Source organism: Panicum hallii, chromosome 7 (genome assembly GCF_002211085.1).
Source record: "Panicum hallii strain FIL2 chromosome 7, PHallii_v3.1, whole genome shotgun sequence".
In the NCBI taxonomy this organism is placed as follows: Eukaryota; Viridiplantae; Streptophyta; class Magnoliopsida; order Poales; family Poaceae; genus Panicum; species Panicum hallii.
This window is the reverse complement of record NC_038048.1, coordinates 47,029,105-47,049,900: the sequence shown is the minus strand read 5'-3', so window position 1 is coordinate 47,049,900 and position 20,796 is coordinate 47,029,105. Positions and strand designations below refer to the sequence as shown.

General features: G+C 53.6%; 4 protein-coding genes across 4 annotated transcripts; 3 read left to right on the top strand and 1 right to left on the bottom strand.

Moving 5' to 3' along the window:
* The first annotated feature begins 792 nt into the window (after positions 1–792).
* On the top strand, positions 793–3,497 carry LOC112900345 (endoglucanase 13). The gene is made up of 7 exons (XM_025969169.1): positions 793–1,029; positions 1,125–1,337; positions 1,437–1,637; positions 1,725–1,814; positions 1,891–2,689; positions 2,809–2,862; positions 2,964–3,497. Exons 1-7 carry the CDS (start codon positions 814–816, stop codon positions 3,257–3,259), a joined length of 1,869 nt encoding a protein of 622 aa, XP_025824954.1. The 5' UTR covers positions 793–813; the 3' UTR covers positions 3,260–3,497.
* A 1,354-nt stretch (positions 3,498–4,851) lies between these two features.
* LOC112901057 (probable acyl-activating enzyme 6) lies at positions 4,852–7,162 on the top strand. The gene is made up of 2 exons (XM_025969882.1): positions 4,852–5,316; positions 5,438–7,162. The coding sequence occupies exons 1-2, from the start codon at positions 5,119–5,121 to the stop codon at positions 6,902–6,904; spliced, it is 1,665 nt and encodes a 554-aa protein (XP_025825667.1). The 5' UTR covers positions 4,852–5,118; the 3' UTR covers positions 6,905–7,162.
* A 931-nt stretch (positions 7,163–8,093) lies between these two features.
* On the top strand, positions 8,094–9,934 carry LOC112900912 (F-box/LRR-repeat protein 4; the record flags this gene model as incomplete). Its single annotated transcript, XM_025969685.1, has 1 exon — positions 8,094–9,934. A coding segment is annotated over one exon (1,566 nt), but the record flags the coding sequence as incomplete, so codon positions are not given.
* A 1,477-nt stretch (positions 9,935–11,411) lies between these two features.
* LOC112900469 (probable acyl-activating enzyme 5, peroxisomal) lies at positions 11,412–14,311 on the bottom strand. Its single transcript, XM_025969332.1, has 3 exons — positions 14,186–14,311; positions 13,312–13,693; positions 11,412–13,180 (listed from the first exon to the last, which is right to left on the bottom strand). Exons 1-3 carry the CDS (start codon positions 14,236–14,238, stop codon positions 11,705–11,707), a joined length of 1,911 nt encoding a protein of 636 aa, XP_025825117.1. The 5' UTR covers positions 14,239–14,311; the 3' UTR covers positions 11,412–11,704.
* Between the last annotated feature and the right edge of the window lie 6,485 nt (positions 14,312–20,796).

The window sequence follows — 20,796 nt, the reverse complement described above, 5'->3', positions numbered from 1 at the left end:
GTGCGCATTTAATTACACTTAATTACACTGATTATAAATATACATACCACATTAGATCAACTAGCATTTAAATACACTGGTTAGCTTTGGAAACTATGAAATGAAACTCTCCATTGAGGCATAGTGTTTCATTCATCCCCAAGCTAGCGTGGCATTATTGGAAATAGGGATATAAAACCCCCATTGTGATTAGCCTGAGTCAATTGGATCACGAAGATTGGTTATTCTTGACAAATTTAACATGCAGACCATGCGTACACAAAATGTGTATAGATACTATTTGACTTGGCCGAGTTTGTTTGTGCTAACAAAAATTGATAATACTAGTGCAATGGCGTACGTGGTGCCACGTCTTCGCGAATCGTAGCTTAACAAATACGGTTTGACCTTCCGACTTCAGGCATTCAGGTCAGACATTCGAAGTTCACACTCTGAGATGGACCAAATTATTGGTTGGCCCTTGCTAGCAAATTGGTGGCTGACACAGAAGAGATGAAAGAGGATGATCCCTTGACACCCCAAATAAATTCGCAGCCCTCCATTTCAATATTGCGAATTATATTCTGCTGTTTCTGGGTCTGTGTGGCGTTGCAAACCCAACCACTGCGTGCACGCATATTCCCCGAGACGTGCATGGCTCAAACTCCGGCAGGCTCCCGCCCGACGTGCCGGGCACCAAGCGTACGTGCGTCGTCCGCCATGTCGCGCCCGTCCACTCATCTCCAACCTTATAAAACTCGCCGTCCCGGTCTCTCAAGCCACTACGGAAGAAGCGACGAAGACGACGGGAACAGCAGTACCTGTGGTCGAGCCATGGCGCGGTTGGTGACCAAGACGCCGGCCACCTTGCTGCTGGTAGCCGCGCTCCTCCTCCTGGCGGCGGCGGCGAACGCGTCGTCGTACGACTACGCCGGCGCGTTCGACAAGTGCCTGCAGTTCTTCGAGGCGCAGCGGTCGGGGAAGCTCCCCGCCGACCACCGCGTCAAGTGGCGCGGCGACTCCGCCCTCACCGACGGCTTCTCCCAGGGGGTACGCCGCTCGATCTCGCCGGCCGATCGGTCCCGCATGCATTAATTGCTCCAAAGGAGTGTGTGGATCATGGTGGTACATGCATGCATGGGCAGGTGGACTTGGTGGGCGGGTACTACGACTCGGGCGACCACGTCAAGTTCGGGTTCCCCATGGCGTACGCGGTGACCATGCTCTCCTGGGGCGTGCTCGAGTTCGAGAAGGAGATGGTCGCCGCCAACAACCTCCAGCGCGCGCTCGACACCATCCGCTGGGGCACCAACTACTTCATCAAGGCCCACACCGAGCCCAACGGCCTATGGGTCCAGGTAATATTACTACGAGCTATACTGTACATCACAGGCCCAACGACTCCCGGCCCAGCACTGCAAAGCTCGCTCTCAAACGGCGCGCGGTGTCCTCTGCAGGTGGGCGACGGGGACAGCGACCACCTGTGCTGGGAGCGCGCCGAGGACATGTCGACGCCGAGGACGGCGTTCAAGATCGACACGAACCACCCGGGATCCGACGTCGCCGGCGAGACGGCGGCCGCGCTGGCCGCGGCGGCCAAGGCCTTCCGGCCGTACGACTCCATGTACGCGGACCTGCTGCTGCTGCACGCCAAGCAGGTACTTTGTGCTGAATTGTGTAGAGAGCGCTGCGATTCAGGGTTCTGAATGTTCCACTGAAACCTTGTTCCTGCGTGTGTGTGACAGCTCTTCACATTCGCCGACACGTTCAGAGGCAGATACGATGACTCCCTGCAGAGCGCCAAGAAGTTCTATCCTTCTGAATCTGGCTACCAGGTACTAATAACAAGAAATGCAATTGGAACAGCAATCGGTTACAGTCGTGTGATCATCGTTCGATTGATTTGGTCAGGATGAGCTGCTCTGGGCGGCGGCGTGGCTGTACGAGGCCACCGGCGACGAGGAGTACCTGCGGTACGTGTCCCAGAACGCGGAGGCCTTCGGCGGGACGGGCTGGTCCGTGCTCGAGTTCTCCTGGGACAACAAGTACGCCGGCCTCCAGGTGCTCCTCTCCAAGGTGCTCTTCCAGGGCGCCGGCGCCGGCGCCAGCGCCTACGCTGACACGCTGAAGCAGTTCCAGGCCAAGGCCGAGTTCTTCCTCTGCGCCTGCCTCCAGAAGAACAACGGCCACAACATCAAGCTCACCCCCGGCGGGCTCCTGTACGTGGACGACTGGAACAACATGCAGTACGTGAGCTCCTCCACCTTCCTCCTCACCGTCTACGCCGACTACCTCGCCGTGTCGCGCGGCGCGCTCAAGTGCCCCGACGGCGAGGTCAAGCCCGCCGAGATCGTCAGGTTCGCCAAGTCCCAGGTGGACTACGTCCTGGGCAAGAACCCCAAGGGCATGAGCTACATGGTCGGCTACGGCAGCTACTTCCCGACGCACGTGCACCACCGCGGCGCCTCAATCCCGTCCGTCTCCGCCGTCAAGTCGATCGTCGGGTGCATGGACGGCTTCGACAAGTACTACAACAGCAAGGGCGCCGACCCCAACGTGCTCCACGGCGCCATCGTCGGCGGGCCCGACGCCAACGACGGCTTCGTCGACGACCGCTGCAACTACCAGCACGCCGAGCCCACCATCGCCGGGAACGCACCCATCTGCGGCGTCTTCGCCCGCCTCGCATCCGAACCGGCCGGCGCCTCCGGTAAGCAAGACCATCAATCCGTTCTTTCTTCTTCAGAATTCAGACATGATCTTCTGATCGATAGCGAGCGTTTAGTCGTCTCTGAACAACGAGATGCTTGCACGACATTGTGATTGCAGATAACAGCCCGGCGCCTGCTTACTCGCCGCCTCACGATTCTTCGCCATCAAAGGGTAAGGACTGAAAAAACAATTGCAGCTGCGATCAAATGAGCAGGATCTGCAGCTAGCTTCGAACTACTGATGCCAACATGTGATTCTCTCCGTGGCTGCAGGCTCTCTGCTGGAGTTGGTGCACACGGTGAGCAACTCGTGGACGACGAACGGCGTGGAGTACTACCGGCACGTCGTGACGGCCAAGAACACGTGCGGCCACCCCATCACGTACCTGAAGCTGCACATCAAGGAGCTGTCCGGGCCCATCTACGGCGTGTCCGCCGCCAAGGAGAAGGACGCGTACGAGTTCCCCCCGTGGCTCACCCGCCTCGGCGCCGGCGAGCAGCTCACCATCGTCTACATCCAGGGCGGCCCCGCGGCCAAGATCTCCGTGGTCAACTACAAGACCGCTTGATGAGGACGATACAGGCTGCCGGCCGGCGCTTGGCGTTGCACGTCAAATTTCTTTTTTGTTTTCTTGCTCTGTCTACAATTCTTTGACATCTCTTTTCATGTGTGTGTCTCGATCTTTTATGAGTTTGGAAATGATTAGATAGAGGCGTTCAGTTGTACGTATCAATACACGCCTTCCCTTACTTCTTCCTTGGGAGCGACGGAGCAATACTTTTGAGTGATTTTACTGTGGATCTCCATTGCAAAGACTGGACTTTTGGGACGCGATCGCAAGCTTTCTGTGCGAAGATTCGACGCTCGTGCATCCGTAGTCCTTTCTTGTCTCCTTGAACCGGAAGGAATCAAAACGTTGCGATTCTGTAGGACATGCCATGGAGGAGTGCTGCTGTCGCTCACCCTCCGGGAGACCTGAGTGCAGAATGACTAGCGTGCCGCGCAACTACCCAGGGCCGTTTTCTGCCGGGCACGAGGATGGGGACTGGAACCTGCAACAAAGCTCGGTCGTCCGGTAGGCGACTGATGGGGCGTTTGGTTCCGGAGCTAAACTTTATTCTCCTCGTATGTTTGAATACGAATTAGAAGTATTAAATGTAGACTAATGATAAAATTAATTGCATAACCTTGGGCTAATTCATGAGATGAATCTATTAAACCTAATTAGTTTATGATTTGATAACATGGTGCTACAGTAAACATATGCTAATGATGGATTAATTAGCCTTAATAGATTTATCTCATAAATTAGCCCGGGTTCTACAATCAGTTATATAATTAATTCATATTTAGTCCTTCTAAATAACATCTGATGCGACATGGCTAAATTTTAGCTCTTAGTATCCAAACACAACCATATGAATGTTTGAACAGGAGAAAGAAGGGAACATCTCACGATGCGTGATACATGCCCGGGCAGGCAGGCTTGGACAGGTCCAGGCGCCCGTGCACCGAACACACACTTGGTCAGTCTTCGTTCGTCGTGGTCTCAACCGCACCACTTGTCTGTACACAATAACCGACCAGCGCGGCGGAAGAAGATTTTACAGCGGCCGAGATGACAGTGCGCGCGGTGTGTTCCAAGTTGACACGGAGCTCTGAAAACGGCACAGAGGAACGGAGGATGTGGCGGCTCCGTGTGTGACTGGTCCTCATCACCCAAATAATACGTGGAGCTGATGGCGTGATGGTCTCCTGGACTTTGCAATCTAGAAGCGGCCAGGTCAATGTTCATCAAGAGCAAGAGGCTCGCCATTGGCCCGTGCGCTGCCCTCCTCATCCGTAGTGTCTGACTGTCTGTCTGTCCCGTGCGCACAACGCAAACACGGTAGAAAAAAAACGCCCTTTTTCCTTGCTTTCTGGATGGACGGGGAGCGCTCGTAGCCAAGTGACAGAGCTCCGGCTCACAGCGTGCTAGAAGCCGGATCGATTCGATCTGGTGAAGTCTCCGGTCAGCAGCTGATGCTATCCTATAGCGACTTGGCTGCATATGCTGCTCCGACCGAACCAATCTCTGAAAATTCAGAGACGAGACAAAAGATGGCATTGCATCTTCTAATCCCCATCTTGGATTAGCACCTCATCTACTGATGACCTCTGCTCTCTGGAATCCAGATTACTCCTTCACCTGCACCGCGCCTGATCTGCCGTCGATTTCCCATCGTGTAGCCGGGTTTGCAGGACAAGGCGCCACCGGCCAAACACTGTCTGGCTTCATATAAGGTCACTGGCTCTCTGTCTGTCTCCGTGTCACAATTGCTCACTCCCCTTGTCCTCAACCACTCCACGAGCTGGATCGTTGACGCCTGACGCTGTCCCCGTCCACGCAAGCCAGCCTCCACCGGCGCCGGCGACCCCCGCGGCGGCATGGACAGGCTCGGCGCGAACCCGGCCAACTCGTGCCCGCTCACGCCGCTGGGCTTCCTGGAGCGCTCGGCCACCGTGTTCGGCGACTGCCCCTCCGTCGTCTACCACGACACCGTCTTCACCTGGTCCCAGACGCACCGGCGATGCCTCCGCCTCGCCTCCGCGCTCGTCTCCCTCGGCATCTCCCGCGGCGACATCGTAAGCCACCCGTTCTCCCTCGCTCACTTCCCGCGGATCGCTATCGTCTCTGCGCGTGGGAGCCGGAGCCTGATTTGGTAAGGCAAATCACTGATCTGGAGATTGGGTTCGATCTCTATAGGTGTCCGTGCTGTTGCCCAACGTGCCGGCCATGTACGAGATGCACTTCGGCGTGCCCATGAGCGGCGCCGTGCTCAACACCATCAACACGCGCCTCGACGCGCGCACGGTCGCCGTCCTGCTCCGCCACTCCGGCTCCAAGCTCGTCTTCGTCGACCCGGCGTCGTTGCAGCTCATCCGCGACGCGCTAAAGCTACTCCCGCCTGGGCACCCGGCGCCGCGCGTCATCCCCGTCGAGGACCCCCACGAGGAGGAGTTCCCCGCCGCCCCGCCCGGGACCTTGACGTACGAGAGGCTTCTCGAGAAGGGCGACCCGGAGTTCGCGTGGATAAGGCCGGCCAGCGAATGGGACCCGATGATACTGAACTACACCTCCGGCACGACGTCGGCGCCCAAGGGCGTGGTGCACTGCCACCGCGGCATCTTCTTGGTCACCATTGACTCGCTCGTGGAGTGGGCTGTGCCGCCGCAGCCGACGTACCTGTGGACGCTGCCCATGTTCCACGCCAACGGATGGAGCCTCCCGTGGGGGATGGCTGCCGTGGGCGGCACCAACGTGTGCCTCCGCCGCGTCGACGCCGCCGAGGTGTACGCCACCATCGCGCGCCGCGGGGTGAACCACCTCTGCGGCGCGCCCGTCGTGCTCAACATGCTGGCCAACGCCCCCGAGGGGGTGCGGCGGCCGCTCCCAGGGAAAGTGCGCATCCTAACCGCCGGCGCGCCGCCGCCGGCCGCCGTGCTGCACCGCACGGAGTCCATCGGCTTCGAGGTCACCCACGGGTACGGGCTAACCGAGACCGCGGGTCTAGTCGTGCGCTGCGCGTGGAAGGGGGAGTGGAACAAGCTCCCGGCGTCGGAGCGCGCCCGGCTCAAGGCGAGGCAGGGCGTGCGCACGCCGGGCATGGCCGAGGTGGACATCATCGACGGCGAGACCGGGAGCAGCGTTCCCCGCGACGGGTCCACGATGGGCGAGATCGTGCTCCGCGGCGGGTGCATCATGCTGGGCTACCTGAACGACGACAAGGCGACCAAGGCGGCGATCCGGGAGAACGGGTGGTTCTACACGGGGGACGTGGGCGTGATGCATCCGGACGGGTACATGGAGATCCGCGACCGGTCCAAGGACGTGATTATCAGCGGCGGCGAGAACATCAGCAGCGTGGAGGTGGAGTCCGTGCTGTACAACCACCCGGCGGTGAACGAGGCGGCGGTGGTGGCGCGGCCGGACGAGTTCTGGGGCGAGACGCCGTGCGCGTTCCTGAGCCTCAAGGAGGGATCGGCGGGCGCGGTGACCGCGGCCAGCGTCGTCGCGTGGTGCCGGGAGCGCATGCCGCGCTACATGGTGCCCAAGACGGTGGTGTTCCGCGACGAGCTGCCCAAGACATCCACCGGGAAGATCCAGAAGTACGTGCTCCGGAACCTTGCCAAGGAGATGGGACCAGCACGCAAGGGCCCCAGCAGGATGTAGCGAGTGCCTAGAGCTGTCGTCGTCTTGCTTGGCATGGACATGTGCGATGCAGTGCAGCATGGGCTTGACATGTAGAGTAGTATCTTCTTGAGATCAGCAAGCCCTCTCGCCGACCTTTGTCTCCTTTGATCTTGTGGTGACTGTGGATCACAAGGTGAATGGATATGATGGATGCCATAGACACGTTTGCTTTGCATGCCATGGCTGGATAAAAGAAAGATTGAAATCAAGGTGAAAGATTGGGAGATTGCGACAATACTCCAATGGCATGTTTGGATCCACTGGGATTATGATAGTCCGCAATGTGAATACTAGTAATCTTGAGAATCCAGATTTTGGATAGTAGTAATTCGTTCTGTTTGTATTCTAGATTATAATCTGAATATTGGGTAGCATAATCTGAAGAGTGGGTAGGGGATGATAATAGGATTACGAGAATCCAGATTGAGGTGCTCTTTGGTTCCCATAGAGATTATATAATCCAGTCCAAATTGATTGGATTTCAACAACCCGGATTCTTATAATCGCAGTGGATCCAGTCCTGGCATTGACCACGGTGTAAAATTTCCAGATCAACGGATAAACGAGGTCCAAAGTCTTCGAGGAGCTGATGGGCCAAGACCCAGGACCACGCGCATGGCATCCAGCCCACGGAATGGAGCTCTTTTACAAATAGGAATTGGAGCATCGATTTGGGCTGGAGCAAAGAGGGGAGCATCCTGCTGACATCACCCTCTCCCTCTCACCCCCTTCTTCCCTTTTCGATTGTTCGATCTCGTCACGTCGTCGTCGTCTTCTTCTTCTTTTAATTTAAAGAAGAAAAGGGTTATGGTTATCGTCACGTCTTACAAGTGGGGCCAGGCATACGTATCCTTCTACTTGTCTCTTTCAGGAAGACGAAAAGTCCCGCTCCCCTACGCCGCCTCTGGAACCACCTTGGGAGGAAGAAGAGACAAGAGAGGAGAGGGAGAGCGCTCACACTGACCGCCACGCACGACCACACACCCCGCCGTGGGCCCCGCACCGCGAGAGCCCGCCCACCTTCCCCAGCAAACCCCCTGTCCCATTCCGTTCCCCACCCAATCTTGCGGCCACAAGCAAAGCAAAGCAAAGCGAGCTAACCACGCATCCTTCCCCTCCCCCGCCCATGCGGCCGGCCGGCCGGGACAATCCGATGGCTTGACTGGCCCCCAGCGCACCGACGGCGCCGACAAGCTCCCGCCACGCCGCCGCCGTCCTCGGCGGCGGCGGCGGCGGCTGCCATCGCCCTGGCTGCTACGCCGGCACGGACGCCGCGCTCTGCGACGACCTGCTGCAGGAGGTGTTCCGCCTCCTGCCACCCGCCGCCGCGCCGGCCGTGTCCCTCGTTTCCCGGCGCTGGCTCTCGCTCCTCAGGGCCTCCACATCGTCCCTGACCCTCCGCCTGGCGGCCTCCTCGGATGCGGCGGCGGCGACCCTCGCCGCGCTGCTGTCGCACTACCCGTTCCTCTCCGCCCTGACCGTCGCCTCCGCTGCTACTCCGGCCCGGGACGCCGACGCCGTGCTGCTTGCTGTCGCGGCCGCGCCGGCCGCCGCCCGGTTCTCCACGCTGCGGCTCCTGCCCGATTCGGCGGTCTCCCCCACCGCGCTGCTCGCCGCCTGCCCTGCCCTGTCCGGCCTGACGTCGCTCCACATCACCGCCGTCCGCCCCCTGTCGTTCCGCTGGCTCGAGCTCTTGCCGCGCCTCAAGTCGTTCGCCCTCGTCAACTCCGCCGCCAGCGTTGACTACGCCGGCTCAAGCTCGGATGATGCCGACGGCGCCGAGGCCGAGGCCGCACTGGCGTTGCCGCTGGAAAGGCTGTCGCTTTGCGGCATCCGCTCCGGCGACCGAGGGCTTGGATGGCTGTGGCGGCGGTGCGGGAGCCTCAAGTGGCTGCAGCTGCGCGCCTGCGACGGCACTGGGGATGGGCCCGCGTCGCCGTCCTTCGCGGATTGCCTCGTTGGATTGCTCGCGCTTGAGCTTCGCACTTGCCGTGCTGTTGCCGACCGTGTTCTCCTCCTTGCAGCTGACCATTGCCACGCACTGACCTCCCTCCTGGTTTATGACGGCGGCAGCAGCGAGGCCCTTCACCGATTCATCCAACAGCGTGCTGCTGGTCTTCACACCTTGGACCTTCGCCTACCGCTCGACCTGCACAATGATCATCTCCTTGCCATTGGAGCCGAGCCAATTCAAGGCGGCCTGGACCCCACACATAACCTAGCCGCACTTCGCCTTCAGAGCTGCGTCCTAATCACTGGGGATGGACTCCGGTCTCTCGCACGAACAGCCACTGGGGCGGGCATCGAAGAGCTTGCCTTGGTGAGCTGTGACGTTGTGGAACGGGAGCCTGGGTTACTGACATTTCTCAGCCAAAGCATGCGGCGTCTTCGTCGCCTTGACTTATCCTACAATGAGACACTGAGTGACAAGGTGATCTGTGCCATGCTGTCATCCTGCCGGAATCTCATCGACATCAAACTCAGGGGATGCCGGGGCCTAACGGGGGCCTCCTTGGTCTCACTTCTCAGGCACTGTGGGCAGTCGCTGGAGATCCTTGACATCTCCTGCTGTCCTAGCATTGCAGTAGGCAATGTTGAATTCTTTGCTCAGCGCGCCACTCGGTTGAATCATATGATCATCGAGGAGAGCGCGGTATCAGAGGAATTAAAGGCAATCGCTCAGAGGAAAGGCATGAAGATTGGTTCATTATTGCCATGCGAAGGACCATTCTGAAGTCAGGTAATCCCCTTCAGAATGCAACCCATGCTCACTTGATTTCGGTGTAATGTTACTTGAATGTTGGAATAAGGTGCTGCTGCTTTGTACTTGCGTGTGCAACTTTATAACTACAATGGAATGTATATACCATGTCTTATTAGTTATTAGTATTACGTGTACTCTTGTCATGACAAACCTCTTGGTGCCTTCCATGTAAATTGAGGGCCAAGAACGTGCTGTTGTTTATCTTCAAATAATTGCCATGGAAATAATACAGGAAATCTCAAATACCCTGCTCTTCTATTGCAATTCATTTATATTGTTACATCAATCCTGGGTGTACTTGCTGATATTAGTAGCGTGCAACCTAATGCGTTGTGTTGTATATTTGAGCAGATAAATACTGTAAGGGTCAATATAATTAATAGTGGCCATGTATTTGGCAATTCATGTACAAACAGTAAGGATGAACATGATGCTGATTCAATTGTCAGTTCTTTCTATTCAAATGGTTTTGGATACCTGTTTAATTATGCACTTTATTATAACTGGACGGCCCTGTATTCTCATCCATCTGGATGTGGTTTATTGTAATCCGCTGCATTCTACATTATTTGATAATGTGGATTTTTTCTAAGTTGAAAAAAAAAACTGTCTGTTCAATGGTTCTCCCAGCACGAATCAAATTAATCACTGAATCACATAAGTTATGTTTCACAATTGTGAAGAAGTCTATCTTGGCCACCCCCTGGCACGAACCCATGACACCTTCCCTTGTCAAAGAAGCAGCTCCCAGCCAGAGAAGAAGCGTGGCCGCAGGGTTAGGGGTCATATTCATATGTGTGTATCTGTACGGAATCGAAAGAAAACGGTCAATGTACTCTTATGTTTTGTTTATTTAAATACAATTTGGATCAAGTTTATGGTGTGTAACATCTTGAAATTAGCAATATTTTAAAATTGGAACCGTTAAAAGTGGCTCCTGATTTTTTTTAAAAAAATGATGTTTGTCTCTTAATTGATGTTTATGGAGCACACTGTTCTTGCTATATTTATTAATTTGTATTTTACTTTTGAATGGAATTTTTTTTCTATTTGGATCTTAATGCTACATGACTTGAACAAAAAATAGAGTGATTAGTTAACATCTGGCTATTTTCTGAGTCGTTTCCAACCGTCTTTTGACCAATGAGACTTTGACATGTCACTAAGGGCCTCTGCCAAAATCTTACTGCAAAATGGTACAGCAATGAGTCAATTTTTTTTAAAAAACAGCATATACCCAAACACGTTACAGGAGATAATCAACACAAGAAATATAATCGAAGATTGAAGGTGATTATGGTTTCAATGAATCTTGATCTGATAATTGCCAATATCAACAAGGGCGGAGCCAGGGCCTGTGCTAGGCGCGCTGTAGCACGGGCCCAGCTCAATTTATCCCATATAAATCTCTATGTTAATTAAAACCAAAGCATAATTTTAATATTATTTAGCATAATTTTGATCAGTCTAGCGTTTGTCCATTGTTTAAGCCCGGGCTGCTGCAGACTTTCTGGCTCCGGCCCTAATATCAACGTATCCAATCATTACTTTAGACAATTAGAGAACAACATTTCTATTTTTTCAGCCTAAAGCATTACTCTAGCGTTTTTTTTTCTCTGAGAAACATAATAGAGACATAGACACAAGACACACATATGAGTGCGTACTCACACCTATTACCTATGATTGAATGTTGGAGGACGCGCAAATGCTTCTTTTTTCTTTACGGTCAACGGAGGGGGAGAGAGATCCCCCACCTGATTTGATTAATAATGGCCCAACACGGCCTTACATTACATGTTCAGAGTTTTGTTTGGATTACATTGCCAAAGAAACGAATGTGAAATGCTTGGTTTTCCACTCCAATAACTTTTCACCCAATCTTATTAGGACTACTGCTTGCTCCATCATCTTGCGCCCAATCTGATCTCATAAGATGCATGCTCTCGCCATTGCTGCAAGCCTGGAAACAGAGCAAGCAGAGCACATGCCCATGCCAAGGATGACGACAACCACTACACCTGAATGCTGATACAGTCGCCCTTGCGTGCTGGCCCCATCTCGTTGGCGAGGTCCCGAAGCACGTACTTCTGGATCTTGCCGGTGGAGGTCTTGGGCAGCTCGGCGCGGAAGACAACCGTTCTGGGCACCATGTAGTGCGGCATGCGCTCCCGGCACCACGCCATGACGTCGGCCGCGGTCACCGTGCCCGCCGCGTCCTCCTTGAGGCTGATGAACGCGCACGGCGTCTCACCCCGTAACTCGTCCGGCCGCGCCACCACCGCCGCCTCGTTCACCGCCGGATGCCCGTAGAGCACGGACTCGACCTCCACGCTGCTGATGTTCTCCCCGGCGTTGATGATCACGTCCTTGGAACGGTCGCGGATCTCCAGGTACCCGTCCGGGTGCGTCACGCCGACGTCCCCCGTGTAGAACCACCCGTCGTCGCGTATCGCCGCCTTGGTCGCCTCGTCGTCGTTCAGGTAGCCGAGCATCACGCACCCGCCGCGGAGCACGATCTCGCCCATCGTGGACCCGTCGCGGGGAACGCTGCGCCCGGTCTCGCCGTCGATGATGTCCACCTCGGCCATGCCCGGGGTGCGCACGCCCTGTCTCGACTTGAGCCGTGCGCGCTCCGACGCCGGGAGCGTGTCCCACTCGCCCTTCCAAGTGCAGGACACAGGCAGCCCCGCGGTCTCAGTCAGCCCGTACCCGTGGCTGATCTCGAAGCCGATGGACTCCGTGCGCTGCAGCACGGCTGCGGGTGGTGGCGCGCCGGCCGTTAGGACGCGCACCTTCCCCGGGAGCGGCCGTCGCACGCCCTCGGGGGCGTTGGCCAGCATGTTGAGCACGACGGGCGCGCAGCAGAGGTGGGTGACCCCGCGGCTCGCGATGGCGGCGTACACCGTGGCGGCGTTGACGCGGCGGAGGCAGACGTTGGTGCCGCCCACCACAGCCATCCCCCACGGGTAGCTCCATCCGTTGGCGTGGAACATGGGCAGCGTCCACAGGTACGTCGGCCGCCGCGGCATGGCCCATTCCACGAGCGAGTCAAGGGTGATCAAGAAGAGCCCACGGTGGCAGTGCACAACACCCTTGGGCGCCGACGTCGTGCCGGAGGTGTAGTTGAGGACCATCGGGTCCCACTCGCTCGCCGGCCGCACCCACGCGAACTCCGGGTCGCCAATCTCGAGAAGCCTCTCGTACGTCAGGGTCCCGGGCGGGGCGGCGGGGAACTCCTTCTCGTGGGGGTCCTCGACGGGGATGACGCGCGGTGCCGGGTGCCCAGGCGGGAGTAGCTGGAGCGCGTCGCGGATGAGCTGCAACGACGCCGGGTCGACGAAGACGAGCTTGGAGCCGGAGTGGCGGAGCAGGACGGCGACCGTGTGCGCGTCAAGGCGCGTGTTGATGGTGTTGAGCACGGCGCCGCTCATGGGCACGCCGAAGTGCATCTCGTACATGGCCGGCACGTTGGGCAACAGCACGGACACCTATAGAGATCGAATCCAATCGCCAGACAAGTGATTTGCCTTGCCAAATCAGGCTCGCTCGGCTCCCACGCTCAGAGACGAGAGACAAGAGCGATCCGCGGGAAGTGAGCGAGGGAGAACGGGTGGCTTACGATGTCGCCGCTGGAGATGCCGAGGGAGACGAGCGCGGAGGCGAGGCGGAGGCATCGCCGGTGCGTCTGGGACCAGGTGAAGACGGTGTCGTGGTAGACGACAGAGGGGCAGTCGCCGAACACGGTCGCCGCGCGCTCCAGGAAACCCAGCGGCGTGAGCGGGCACGAGTTGGCCGGGTTCGCGCCGAGATTGGCCGTGCCATGGGGTGGCCGTAGTTGGCTTGGCTCGGCGCCCTTGCGTTGCGCAAACGGTGATGCCCCCACTTGCCTCGACCGTGGAGGCTGTTTAGCAAGGTTGGCCACGGTGACCATCTCCCCCTTTCCATGCTTACAATTACAAGAGGATACTCCACCACCAGTCCTCTTCAGCGACAACTTTGGGCTGAAAATAGCATGGAAAAACGTTGGACTGGAAAAACTCTGAATGGCTCCCGTTCTCCACTGAAAACACTTTCAGAAGGAACCAACCAACATCGGGGTTGCAATGTCTTTTCTGGCTCATTTGTTTACTCTGAAGCTGTTGATGTATAGCAGCTTCCAAACGGATTCAGTCATTCAGAAAATAGCATTATCAACACGAAATAAACGACTTCAACTGGAGCCGGTTTGAAGCTCCAACATAAAAAAGATCCTAGCAGTCTTTTTAACGAAACAGTCATATTGGTTCATGTAGTATTCAGATGGAACAAGAAAATGAAGCATATTTTAATGAAAAAAATGAGATCGACATCTCGGAGCAGGAAACTAAAGCTTTTGTGCAAGACACTCGAATCCTCTCCTAGAAAAACGTTCGAAGCTTACTTACCAACTGAGCGGGAAGCTAAAGTTTTTGTTGATATTTGGAACATTTTGTTTGGATGAACCCAAGACTCACCTAAACTGCGACCGGTACGAGAGAGAAGACCACGCGGCAGTAGAGCTTAGCATGGCGTGCGAGCCTGCGGGGAGCCGTGCTCTCGAGGATGGCGCGGAAATCGGGTGCGTTGAGGCAGCAGCAGCAGCAACAACGCAGTGCAGCAACAACGCAGTGGTAGTTGATTGTGCGCGATGTGCTCTATATATATAGCAGTGTCGATTGGGGCAGGGAAGGGGAAGCTGAAGCCGGAGCTCTGACCGAAGGTAGGGTAACGCTGGCTGTGGCTGCCTGCACTCGACGACTCCGGATTGGAGTCCATGCCTGTGTGTCGCCTTTGGTTGCGTGCCTCAGATCCACAGAAGGTCAATGTCATTTTTTTTCGACGAACGAGGTCAATGTCATTCAAAAAGACAAAAAAGAGAGAGGAGGAAGTAGTAGGAAATAAAGTGGCTAGATGTAATCTGGGCCCTGATCTGATATATACATGCATATGCACATACTAAAAGGATGCATGTACTAAAACTAAAAGGGTTTGGTTTCGCAGGGTTAAACTTTTACCATGTTATATAAAAAATTATCATTTAAGAGTATTAAATAAAATTTAATTACAAAATTAATTGCAGAACCCTTGGACTAATTGGTGAGTCGAATCTAATAAGGTATGCTAATCCACAATTAGCGGATGGTTACCGTAGCATCACTGTTGCAAATTAGATTAATTAGACTTATTAAATTCGTCTCGCGAATTAGCACCTATATGTGAAAAAAATTATACATAAATGTTATTTAATATTTCTAAATAGTAAGATTGTACGATTTAAAAGTTTAGCCCTTCGAACAAAGGGTCTAATTAAAGATGAAGTAGGCAGTGCTCCGTGGAGCGCAGCAGCCGCCCACTGTGGGCGTCGGGCTGGCCGGCGGCGCGACCACCGCCAGCGGTGCGCGCTTTTCAATCGGAGCCGGTTTGAGAAAAAAAGCATTATCATCACGAAAAAAGGATCCTGGCAGTCAGATAATTTTTTAAAACGAAATAATCATCTAGCTGTATTATATGTAGCGGTGTCGATCGATCGGGGTAGGCGAAGGGAAGCTCTGGCCCGGCAGGGAAGGTCACGCTGGCTGCGGCATTCAACGAGCTAGTCCATGCCTGTGTGTCGCGCTTGCTTTGCATTGCATCATGCCTCAAGTTGGAGACTTCGGAGGGACCACACCAAGTCATTGCACTGTTGTTCAAGAAAAGAAAGAAAAGCTAGATGAAGAAGTATGGGCCCTGATATGATATTATATGCACATGATTAAAGATGAAGTAGACCTGCACGTACGTACGTCCACGAGATGTACCTTCTATGAAGCAGAATGGCGGCGGCAGCACGCCGTGGAAGGAAGCGTACGTACGTGAGCTACGCATGCAAGGCTGTCTGGGTACCAGCATCAGCATGTGATGCGGAGATGAATGTGTTTGTTGTGTTGAATCGCGTAGCACGGGACTTGGGAAAATGATGCCTCGCAGCCCTTACAGATGTGTGTATACCTAGTAACAGTGGTTGTCGGAGTTTTTTTCCAGCCGGGTGGCAGAGTGCACCCGTCTAATCCTAGTTTAGAATGAGTTTGGGGGAAGTCAAGGAATGCTAGATCAACAGACGTATGAACACGGGAAGCATAAGGGTTTAGAGTGGTTCAAGCCGCCGGAACCTAAACTCTACATCCACTGTCAGATGTATTACCTGAGCTTGTGAATCTTGTGGTGTGTGTGTCTAAGCTTGAGAGCTTGTGAAACTTTTGTGTTCGTGGAACTCGTGTTCTAACGTGCGCGCTATTTCTTTTATAGGCTCAAGGGGAGCACGTACACTGAGCGGGGTCCCGACAGGTGGATCCGGCGACATATTAAATAACGTACACATTGGAGCATTAAATGCCACAGATTTGGAAATCTTTCTCTTCGGCCTCCGTGCGTATCCTCTACCAGGGTACAGTCATGTGCCGTCTCGCTAGCACAGGGTCTGCTGTTAGTGACATGCGTAGTGGGGGACGTACTGTCACTGTAGAGCCCGTTCCCGTTGACAGGCGAAGGAGCTATGTTGACCTGCCGTGCTGTAACCTCTGCACACTGTAGCAGCGCACGCCGTGGCCTTCATACAGCAGGTCATAATGACCCTTCGCTCACGCGCGCGGTGCCGTGATGTGACTACACGCCCCTCGCCAGCGCACGCGGTGCGGTGACGCGACGCGCCGCCTCGGTAACTGGCGGGTTTACCGTGGTGTCAGCATACCTACCCAACGTGTCAATGGGTAGCCCATGCCCTGTCTCGGACATATGCACCCCAACCACCCGCATTTAATGCGGTAGTTGGGCTGGCTTCTCGTAGAAGGCCGGCTCCCACCGGACACGTGGCGGTGCTGGTTTGACGGCCGCTTCTTAAGGACACGTGGCGGCACCGGACCTCCTCCCCGGTGGGATGGGAGGTCCGGGCCCCCATGGCTGGCCCAAGCGCTCAGGCCCTCCGGGGGTCCGGCTTCCACACGTAGGGGCCCAAGACCACCCCGCGGTGGTCCGGGCCCGCAGTAGCCGTTTCTGAGAACCTTGTCCTCGTGGGCATGTGGAGGCGCTGGACCTACTAGAGTGTGGGGGAGGTCCGGAGACTGTGCTCCCAGTTGTCAGACCCGGTCCGTACGCCATGCCACCCAAAGGTTTAGTGCAAGGTTACAGATAATCTCGCGCCCCTCGAACTGGACACACTAGTAGGAGGCACCTCTATACGTATATACCGACGGTGTTGTTGAACTGTTGATCGGGTGCGCGGAGCACGGAGCTAGCTGACAGAGACTCTTGGCCGGCCGGCCGGCCGGTTCTGCCTGCTGCAGTGGTGCTCGCTCGTCGATCGGAGCGCGCACGACTCAAAAGCAAGGCTGGGTCCGAGGTCGACGGAGACTCCGTCCGCCGGCCGTCGTCGCGCCTGGCCACCGCCGCGAACATGGAAAGGCGAGAACATCCGCGCGCGGCGGGCCGGCCGGCGGAGCATCGATCACCAGCAGCGGCGTGGCCCGTCGGTGGCGGCGGGCAGACAACGAGCCCACCGGGGACACACCTACCACACCACCATCTCATCGTGTGGACGCGTGGTGATGAATCACCGGCCACGAGCCAACCGTCGTCGTGAACGCGTATGCGATTGTTAGGAAAGCTAGGCTACCGGTAGCAATCTCCATACATCTAGCTAGCTATTCATGGACGTACATAATCATGCATGTACCGGAAGTGTACCGTCATGGCATCATGAAACGCATGCTCGCGTCTATTTCAAACACGAGTATTTCTAACGGGGATTTTATGTCACTCATGTGCTTTGTTGCACGAGAACTGCCAGATTTTTTTTCTGGTCTTAAATAAATTATGTTAATTCAACAAAGCACCCTGATACTCTGATTAACAGGGGCGAACCTGGGCCAAAAACTGAGTGGCGGCCCGCTTCGGATGGGCCTCAGCTGCAACAGAAAAAGGATGGAGCCATAACGCGGTCCCAATGCAGTGACCACGATGGTTTTTAATAACATATAACATGATATCATGTAAAATGTTTTATAATTTGACAATACAATTAAAGAGGAGAGTGAGAAAAAATCAATAAATTGGACCTCATACAAGAAATGGTTTCTTACACAAAAGTTAAAATCTAAGAAACTACTCCATTTGTCCAAAAACAAGTTATCCTAGGATTCAAAATTTGTTCCAGAAAACAAGTCATGTTACCCTATTTAGGAGGTGCATGTGCATGCAAGAATTTGGCACACGGGAGAGCAAGAGAAGAATAGGGCGCGGGGAGAGAGAGGAAGAGGGCGTGGCGTAAGACTAGGAGGCAGTAAGGTTAGTTCGTGGATACTATGGACTGTTCAGCTTGTATGGACTATTCCGCACGTACGGACTATGGACTATGCTTCTGACATGTGTGGATGTTCTGGTTCTTGGTGAATATGTTGGTGGTATTTCGTTGAATACATGTTTGTATCATATTATGATGTATTATCTTCATTGTGAATGCTCGTGAAACAAGTGAAGCTCTTGTGAATTTTTCCCGTGATTTGTTCATCGTAGTACAGAAGCGCATAACATGACTTTATGACAATTATAAACGTACCAGTTTATTTATTGCAACATGTGTTGTCCAATCGGAAAAAGGATCTAGCCTTTGCAGTCGGAATTGAAATAGGCTTTCCAGTGTGCTTTCGTGTAGTTCTTTCAGTGTTTCCGTACAGACTTTTCAGTATCCTTTGATATAGTCTTTTCAGTTATAGTTTCCTAGGCTGTAGGCTTTTCAGGTGCATTTACGACGCCACATATCGGGTTGTAAACCTGCATCGGTCTATATGTACACATTGTTGGATGCATTGTTTCTAACTTCGAAAACAAGAGACATTGTAGTAAGAATGTCTGGAGGGTCATCCAGTGGAAAGGGTTTCGGCAGTGTGAGAGGGAAGGGAGGAAGGAAGGGACCTCCCATTGTGTAGGAGAGGTCTGTTGGTCCTGGATCCTATTCGGAAGCTGTGTATAAGTTTCCAGTTGAGAGAAAAGGTGAATTCACCAAAGAGAAGCCTCTTAGAGGATACGATGACCGCAAAGAAGATTGGCCAAAATGTATGTATGGTGAGGACTGCTTAGTGCAGATGTGTGCCGAGGGGATCGATGGAGGTCGTCGTTTCTTCAAATGCCCGCGAGTTTGGGTAATTGTTACTACATTTCGTTTGTTATATATATTTCTCTTCTTTTTACAACTTACATGAGATATTTGTTACATTCTTCAGATGCTCCAGAAAACTGCGGGTTCGTTAGGTGGGTTGATCCTCCTCCACTTCATCTGCATCAGGAGTACATCTACTACCTGCAGAATCGTATCTTCGATCTAGAAAGGGAAGTAAGCAGCGGTAACAACAGCAATGGGTTCACATGAGGTACATCCATATTTCAACTGCCCTTATCATGGGAACAAGTGGCCTCTGTCACCACCGCCACCGCCGCCTGCAATGGGTGGATACTATGGAGAAGGGGCAACACAATTTGCTATGTGGGGAGAGTACCAGGAGTAACCTGTCTTATTTACATGCTATATCCATATATTTGTTGTTTCATTTAATTACCTAAGGCATGTTAGATTTAGTCCAGGACCTCTTTACCGTTGTTCAGTACCGGTCCTGACATGCCACTACATGTGTTGTGAGTGTTCAATTATGTAATGCATGTAATTTGTTAGTCTTGATTCTATTATGGTACCAATTGAGGTCATGGAAGATGCAACAAATGACAACACAAAAATAAATCAAGTACATGAGAACATAATGATAAGGTTATTACTTCAGTAAACCATACAACTAGCAAATCTTGCATACTACTAAGTGCAACAAGATCACTTTTTCTTCCTCAATGCATCTGGATTCTCCTCCATTACTGCCTTCACATGACGAAAACGCTCTAGTTTCTGTTCCCTCTCCTCCTTGTGCTGAGCAGCGTGCCTCCTTTCCAACTCTTCTTTCCGCTCTTTTTCTGCTGCCTTCTTTTGCCGTCTCTGCTCCAACAACTCCTTCTGCTCCGTATCCCACGCCTTCATTCTACGTAGATACTCCTTATCCTCCTCTTTAATCTCAGTGTCTATCCACTGCTCAAAGTCACAAAGCGGGGGAGGGGTCTGCAAAACATTCAATTGATACACACATACTATTACTCACGAGGCATACATGATTCTATATTACAGTGAAAATATTTTAAAAAATATTCTTACCAGCAACCCAATGCGAATCTGATGAGGAGTAGGGTCGAATGCATAATTTTCACACATCCAATACCTCTAGTTATATTGAATCCTCTTCATCTGACTTGGTTACCTTGCAAGGATCACCGCTGTCAGGGATAGATCCCTGGATACCGCAAGAAAACTACCTGTGAGAAAAAAGAAGTCTGATTCCTACTAGAATTCCACTGTAATCCTATTAAAACTCATACCTTATAATCCTACTATAACTCGTACCTTGTAATCCTACTAGGAACCCCGTCCTCTGGGATATATAAAGGAGGGCAGGCATACCTAGTTAGACAGAGAACCAACAGAGAGCAGCCAACAGGCAACTCAACACCCAAGCGCAGGGCGTAATATACAACACCCCAAAACAGGATGTAGGCTATTACGCTACTCTAACGGCCTGAACCTGTCTAAATTTGTGTCTTGTGTCCTTGCGTTCACTTTTAAGTTCCAGATCCGGCAATCCCTAACCAAATAATCACTTACCTTACCTTAGGGTATCTCTAAGTAGGCCGACGGTAAAAATACCGAGAGTTGGCGCCCACCGTGGGGCTGATCGTCGCGATCATTGGGCGAATTTGAAGGACCTCTTCATCAACATCAATCCACTCAAGGTGGCGGATTGCTGCTTCGTACATATGCATCGGTGGATCGATTCATCAAGTTCGAGATCAAATCCTTCATCGAACGGCTACATCGACCTTGTCTACTCGGCTCGACTTCACCTCACGCTGCAATGTTGATGCACGCGGCCGCCGACCTCGACGATCTGGTTTAACTTTGGTTTGTGCCACAATGTCCGCGCACAGCAGCGACGAGTTCGACTACTTTGACTTCGTGAGG